General features: G+C 43.2%; 1 protein-coding gene across 2 annotated transcripts in view; it reads left to right on the forward strand.

The window, feature by feature from the left end:
- The window catches only part of SYN3 (synapsin III), a 203,255-nt gene that overhangs the window by 188,950 nt on the left and 6,577 nt on the right, over positions 1-7,728 (forward strand). For both annotated transcript variants that reach the window (XM_075753811.1, XM_075753818.1), the window contains 3 exons: positions 653-787; positions 5,476-5,560; positions 7,043-7,340. In XM_075753811.1, the coding sequence (XP_075609926.1) occupies positions 653-787; positions 5,476-5,560; positions 7,043-7,340 (518 nt within the window). The remainder of the gene's footprint in view (positions 1-652; positions 788-5,475; positions 5,561-7,042; positions 7,341-7,728) is intronic.

Genomic DNA, 7,728 nt, shown 5'->3' on the forward strand with positions numbered 1-7,728 from the left:
GTAGTACTTGCTCGGGAAGCAGTCATATCATGACAATAGCAAGAAGACAAGCAGAGAATAAGTTTACTTTCCTGCATTGGGTGCTGTTGGTTTGGTGACATCCTATTCATTACACAACTGTGGTGTTTGTTTCCCCTCTCAGGGTGCAGTGCTTTGCATTGATTAATTCCAAATGTTTCCTGGTTTCCTCCAGTCCCTGTTGCTCTCATCTCCTCAGGCTTCAGTACATGTTGTTTCCCTTCTCCTGTGGCCCTTTCTGCTGCAATGTCACCCCCAAATGCTGTGGGACAATGTCAGAAAGACCTCATCCATCACAGGCATCTCCTCAGGACATATGAAGAAGGAAGTTTGCGTTTAATTGATTTAGAAAGCCTCCAGCAACCAGAAAGCTTGGCTTGGCTTCCAAGTTGTGAAGGGAAGGAAGATGGGGAGTGGGGGGGAAGTACATGCCATTTCCACAAAAAAAACCCAAACCTAAGTGAAAGCCAACACCTAGAAAGTCAAGCGCATTTCAGCATGGAGGGGAGTGGTGACTGGAGGTGTTGGCAAGGATGTGGAGACACAAATCAGGTTAGTGTGAAAGGTGAGTTGAAACAGGCATCTGCCACCAGGAAACCTCCTTACTAACTGTTGGTTTTCCCTCCTGTGGCAGGTGATGGACAGCTCAATGCCCCTGATTGGGGAGCACGTGGAAGAGGATAGACAGCTTATAGCTGATCTAGTTGTTTCCAAAATGACTCAGCTTGTCATCACTGCTGGATCTACGCCGTCACCGCTGAGGCCTTGGGTATGAGCAAATAGAGAACTTATGGCTAAGTTGTTTTCCTGAACTTCTGTTTTCTCTCTCCTCCCTGTGGGTGTCAGGCAGTCAGACATCTCAGAGAGCTGAACAGTCTCATATGGGAATGTATTGGATAGATTGACTCCTGGTCTTCCAGAGAAGTCTCTTGTAAACTTTTTGCAGTGGGTGCCCCTAAGAACCACCTCTCTCTCCCTTCCTCTCCTTCCACATAACTGTGGCGTCACACCAGTAGTGTAGCCCATGCATCTAGACATTCTGGCTTGCTAAATTCATAGATTCATATTGAAGACAGCCATATTTAGAAGTTCTTGTAACGCCCGACTTTATCTCCATCTAACACCGTCCCTCAGGATAGGTTTCATTCCAGTTTTTGCATCCCTGATGAAAATCTGTGTTTCCCAGAACAGAAAGTGGGAATCTCCACCAAGAGTTGTTCCATTCCTTACTGCAGCCTTTCTTCTTTGGAGATGCCCTTTACCCCCTTCATCAGGAGGAGGCTTGACTAATGCTGAATTTATATAAGAATCTGTCATTTTTGCCCTTAGTGCTTCTCATGTACATTCATTTTGAGTATCAAATGCTTCTAATCTTAGTGCCATGTTTCCCAGTAGCAGTTCTGTGTAAATTAAACACACCAGAACATAATCTGTGTCTCCAGGTATATGTGCTACACCTCTTCCAGGATCTAGCAGGGAGCCAAGCACAAAGGTTTAAGGACAACAAATTTGTACAGAAGAAAGGAGAGCAGAGTAAACAGGCTGAAGGATAATACTGACTGCAGTGCACTGGAACAGTTTCCACTTGAGACAAAAAAATGGGAGAAAAGACTTTATGGCTTTCTGCCTTTCTCGTAGGACAGCCCGCTCCTGCTAAACCAAGTCCCCAGCATGAAGGGTAGTCAGGGTAACTCCAAACCGAGTTTTAGCTACAGTGAGGGGGTAAACATGTAATAGACACTAAAATTACTTTGAGGCAGGGAAAGCGATACAGAAGGGATAGGATTTACTCTGGCCAAAGTAAAATCAACAACTGCCATATGAAATAACCAAGATATAGAGTTTATAAACTAAGACCAAAGGGGAAGCCAACAGAAACTGAGAATGTGGACAGATCCATCTGTTGTCTATGTAATACACTGGTAGATGATTGGATTACAACAGACCTAAAATAGAACCAAAATAAGAACAAAATAAATTGTCTTGGAGCAATAGGTTGTCAAATAGAAGAGTTAAATAAGAAAAGGGTCTTCGTCAAGAATACAACCTAGAAATATCTGTATGCAAAATCAAGAAAATTAAAATCACAAACATGTTAACTAAAGTGTTTTGCTATAGAGAAAGATCTTGGTACAACAAGCACTGCAGAAAGCACACAAGCTACAATTAACATAATGCTGTAACACCTAGTTCCAAATGGGCAGAGAGAAGTAATTACATGAGGCTAGTGAGATGCAGAACTAGAGCTACAGGTGAAAACTTCACAGAACAAAGAAAAATATCAATTCTGAATAGGAGGATAGCAGTATTGAATACATAGAAATATGAATCCTTGAATATTCTATGGGTATGAATAGAATATCTATACATATTTTTGGAGCGCTCTATACTAGTCTCTGGATCAAGAAAAACTGAGAAGTTATGAAACTAAGTGCACAGCATTGACCGAGGTGGAAGAAGCAACAAGTCATAATAATGTGAAACTACAGCTATCAAGAAGCAAGTCAAACAGCACAGTGGGACAGCAATTCAGAGAGAGTTCCCTATCTCTGTCAATGTCTGCTTCCTGGACCTGCAAAATCCAAGTGCAATAGGAAAAAACACCTTGACCTAGCCTTAAGAAACACCAGGTACAAATTCAGAAAGTTAATATATGCTATTAGGTTTGATGTCCAAGGGACAGATGTGGTATCAAAAAGTAACGGTATGACAAGAGAGGGAAGAATTAAACAAATTCTTTGAGTTCATCAAAAGATGGAACCCTACCAAACAATTGGTGGGCTCTATTGATCAGCCAAAGTTAAGGGAGAAAAGGAAGACAACAGGGACAATGTTGTGACTCTATTAAATTTAATTGCTGAAAGTGGGAAAGTTTTTAAACTAGATATATTTTTTCCTGATAAGAGACAGAAGTGAGAGCAAAAATAATGATTAAATCAGTGATGACTGTTATTTTAAAAAATGATTAAGCCCCCAGACCCAGGTGGCTACATCCAATGAACTGAATTTAGGAAGTGACAAAGCTGCCAAGAAAAAATGTGCAATTTCATTAGAAACAGTTTTGCTCTAGAGGATTGGTGTACAACAAATACAAAATATGTTTTTAAAAAGTTGTAAGAGTCATGGACCTTATGAATTATCTCAGACAATAATTTAAAGAATAATACAGAAGACTAATAAACCAACAGAAACATGGCTTAAGATCATCTACCACTTTTTTCTTTTTAAGAAAAATGTCCCATTAATTTCCTTTTGATTCTTTTCCCATCATTGCTTTGAGAATTCTTTCATAAAGTGGTAGATAGCAGGCAATCAGTCAAAATAATGAAATAATGTAGCTAGACTGTCAAAAAGCCTTAGGCAAGGTAACAGGCAAGTACTATTAAAGAAATCAAACAGGGAGGAGCTAAAAGGCAAAGTTTCATTGTGGAGCAGAAGCTGGCCTCAGATAAAGACATAGATATGAGAAATTTTAATTCTTGCAAACAGTTAGCAGAGGGGATACGTAAAGGATGCTAGGCTTGGTCACGTTGATAATTGGGTTAGTTGAGCCCAGGATAGGTTAAGATGTTAATGACAACCTTTTTTTCATGGCTGCAACATGAAACCTGGTTTTATGGTTACAGCTGTGGTTCTCTCCTTATCTCTCTGCCCTGCCTCCATCCCTTCCCATCACTGTTTCCCTTCAAAAAGGAGAAGACCTTGGGCTGGCCCTCACCCCTTCATCTCCGAGCCTCAAAATCCTGTTTTGCCTTCATCTCTGAGAAGGCTTGGGTTGGCTGTAGACAAAGCCCGTAAAGGTGAACATGAGATCTGATCTCCTTTCTTTGGTTGGTCTAATCAGGATGTCTCACAGCATTAGGACAGTAAATTTCCACCAGCACAAAGGGAAGGTTTAGTGTCCCAAGCTATGTAGGACTAGAAGCCATGAATGGAAAATTCCCATGTTTTCCTCCCTGTCCATTTAGCAAGTCCCAGAAAAAAAAGTGTAAAAGATGGTCTGGCAACCTCATCGTGTATATGTTAGTCAGTTGAAACTTTTTTCAATATTTCCAACATTTCCCATTTCCAGAATCACTGAGTTCATTCTCCTGACCTTTCAGGAGCCTTGAAGACCCTTTTATCACTGTGTTCTCCATGTAAATAAACCAGCACATACCAGCCTATCTGTCTCCAGCTTCCTCTGCTTTCATAAACAATTTTGTACAATAGGCTTACTCAGACTTTTGTTAACCTTGGACCAGCCCTTTGTGCAACAGTTCTGCATTGCTTAATCTGTTTATTAAAATATCTGTCAAAAAGAGTAAACAGCGAGAGAGAAGAAAGTGCAGATGGCACCAACTTATTTGTATTAGTCAGGACCAGGGATGGCAGTGAAGAACATCTGACAGAGCTATATATGTTAAGTCACCACAACAGCAAATGAAATTCCATATGGAAGACTGAAAGGTAAGCTAAGATGAGGGTAGAGAGATGGAGAGCATAAACAATCTGCAGACCTTGCAAGTGGCACTAGCCATGCCCCTTGAGAAAGACATCGTTGCATACAGGTTAATGAAAACCATTGCTCAGCCTATGGTTGTGTTGACAAGGGAAAAGCAGGAAATTAGGATGCAGGAGAAATGAGCTGGTGATGTATACAGAGAACCCAGATACTGCTGCATCTGGAATAACACAAGCAGACCTGCCTCTGGCGTCTGCAGAAGGAATCACAAAGCTGGGAAAGAGAAGTGGGTGATGAAAATAATTAAGGGCCTGGAAACATTCCCATGGAAGGACCAAAGGGATTCAGTCTCTTGGTTTTAGAAAGGAGGTGAATGAGAGAGAGGGCAGTAAAGGTTTGCAAAATAATGAATGGCCTAGCAAGGGCAGGTTGTGAGAACTATTCTCAAAACTCAGAACAAAGCAATGGAGCTAAGAAACAGGAAAAGCAGTGAGGCTGAGAGCTGAGCAAGACTCAAAGGGTCTGAGTGTAAATATCAACCCAAAATATCTGAACTGTTGCAAAGATTTTGTGGAGCAGATAGTAAGCTTCAAGTTTCAGGGTTTAAGCTGGCTCTTGTCTATAAACAATCAAGAGGAAACCCCTTAGGGTAAAGAGACAATTACTCCATAGATGTTTCCATGGTTCATCCCTCCTTCCTTTGGAACATCTGGTGCTGGCAACTGTCCAAAATGGGAGATCAGACTAAGAGATCCCCTCGGGCCTGATACATTTGGTAATTCCTGATTGCCTAAAAAACATTCTAAGTTGTAACTTCATTGTTATTCCCTGTGAGCAAACAACTTCTGTGCTCTTTATTACTCAGCTCTCCATTTTAGTCTCATGAGATTTAACCAGCCAGATGCTGCGTGTGTGTATATTTAAGGAACCCTTCATGACTCCGCAGTTCCTATATTACCTCAAGGCTTCTCTTTGGGGACTCTGTATTAACTGGGATGCCTTTTTTCCTCTAGCCTCTACAAGTTCAGCCTGCATCAATGAAATCTCAGACTGGACCTCAGCTTGGACAACTGTCCCAACCACGGCCTCCTCCCCAAGGTACAGTTCTTGTGGCCCCATGACAGTTTGGACTGAGACATATCAGTTTTACTTCTAAATGAAAGCTATCAGGATAAAGGTTTCACTCATTGTTCCAATTCGCTGACAAGCAGACAGCAAATCCAGTGTGCTGTTAAAGCAGCTGTTACCATATTCCACAGCAGCTCAGAAAGTGGGGTGAAACTTTGGTACAGACCCAGTTGACACAGCTGGTAGGACTTGGCTCAGCAAAGTGAGGCCACTTGAATTAACACTACAGCAGAGTTCTGGGTGCAGAGTGTATTTGTGTTTGCACGAAGGTGTAGTGGCCACAAGCGTTAAGTGATGGGAAGATGCTGGTGCTGTCAGGCTTGGAACAGACACCAACATGGTGATGCTAGGATCCTTGATCCATCCATCCAGGTGTTCCCCTGTCAGCAAGAGCACACCCCTACCTCCTCCTGACAGCAGAAGCAGGTTTGACTTATGTGCCTGGTCAAAATAACAGATTTGATTTATTGTCTTGATTTATGCTGAGGTAATGAAGCACAGGACTGCTCTGTGGGTTCCTAGACCACACCAACCACTCAATTCACATAACCAATTAGACCCTCCTTTTTGCCACCTTTGTCCTTTCATTTCTCCACCCCAATCTCCTACCAAATTAACACCCACCTCTAATTACCTTTTTCTTATTGGTCACAGCTTTGCTGTATCCAAAATCTGGTGTTTCTGATACCAAAGACATCTAATGTAATCTTGGCATTATATGCTACAACTGATAGGTTGACCTAGGAATTGCTGGTCTTGCAGGATACCACTTCCCCATCTGTCTCCAGTACTTCTCTTAAATTCTCTGTGAAGTTTTTTCTCACATAACTCCCCCCCTTGATCACCTGTGAGATCCAGCCAGCCCTCACAACGCTGTCAGCTGTTTTCATCAGCTTCTCACACTGTTACCTGTCATGTCCAGCAATTTCTCATGTCACATCCAATTATTTTCCACATCCTCTTCAGTTTTGAGAATCTTCTACCAATATGGCTGAAGCTACCTGCTGATAATGCTGGAACAGATGTATAGATAGCAATAGGATGCACAGTCTCACATCAAACTGCTGGGCCCACAAAGGGACTGCTGGCCCAAACCAGCAGATTCAGCTTTCATTTCCTGCAGCATTGGTTCTCCAGTGACTCTTCCTTCCCAACACAGGAAGTGCTTGCCAAGGATAAGAAATATTAGTTCCATGAAAGAGTACAGCACACTGAAGTGACTCTTTGGGGAGAGTGGCAGACTTCAGTGCTGAAGGAGGTAGAGAAATGGACCACAACTCTAGAGATGTGGGCATGACACCAGCGTTAGGCTAATAGAAGAAGTTTTCCCTTATCCTTCTGCATGAAGCTACTCTGAGAATAGTCTCCTCCCCTAGCAAAACCCATTCTTCCATATAGATGGCTCCTTGCTTGTTGTCCACCACATGCACTTCCTCATGTTTATGTCTACAGGTGGACCACGCCAGCCCCAGGGATCTCAGCCTCCACGGACAAACGCACCTCCGCAGCAGCGGCTCTCCCCTCAAGGACAGCAGCCCCAGAGTCCCCAGTCCACTTCACCTCAGCAGCAAAGGTCACCTGGATCTCCACAGCAAGTCCGATCAGCAACTGGGTCCTCTCCAGTCCAGGCCTCCAAGGCAGGCGTGTTCCCTCCACAGCAGCCTAGACCTCCCGCTCAAGGCCGGGCTCCTAGCCAGCCAAGCCCCACTGAAACGTCCAAGCAGCAAACCACCCCACACCCGCATCTGAAGTAGGTGCTCTGTTAAACTGCTAATAGCTGTAGATATTAGAATGAGGCTGTTAAAAAAGTACCCTGAGAGGGTATGAAGAACCTATCAGTTGTTGTCAGGCAGTAGTCCCCAGGGACAAAGGCCTGGGCAACTGTGTGCGACAGCAGAGGTACATACGCCTGGGCATAACAGGCCACCATTGAACCACTGTCAGGAAGAACAACTTCTACTTGACATCTCTAAGACTTCATGTTCTTCCTCTTGCTCACGCGCTCATAGTTAATCATGTGCTCAACCCCAGTCATATCAACACAGCTACTACCTTCCCAGCAGGGTGTATACTTACAGGCTGTAATCTGTGCATTATTGGCCAGAAAGCCTAACGAGAGTCATTCCTCATTCCTTCAC

The sequence above is a fragment of the Balearica regulorum genome, chromosome 1 (genome assembly GCF_011004875.1).
Source record: "Balearica regulorum gibbericeps isolate bBalReg1 chromosome 1, bBalReg1.pri, whole genome shotgun sequence".
Taxonomy (NCBI): Eukaryota; Metazoa; Chordata; class Aves; order Gruiformes; family Gruidae; genus Balearica; species Balearica regulorum.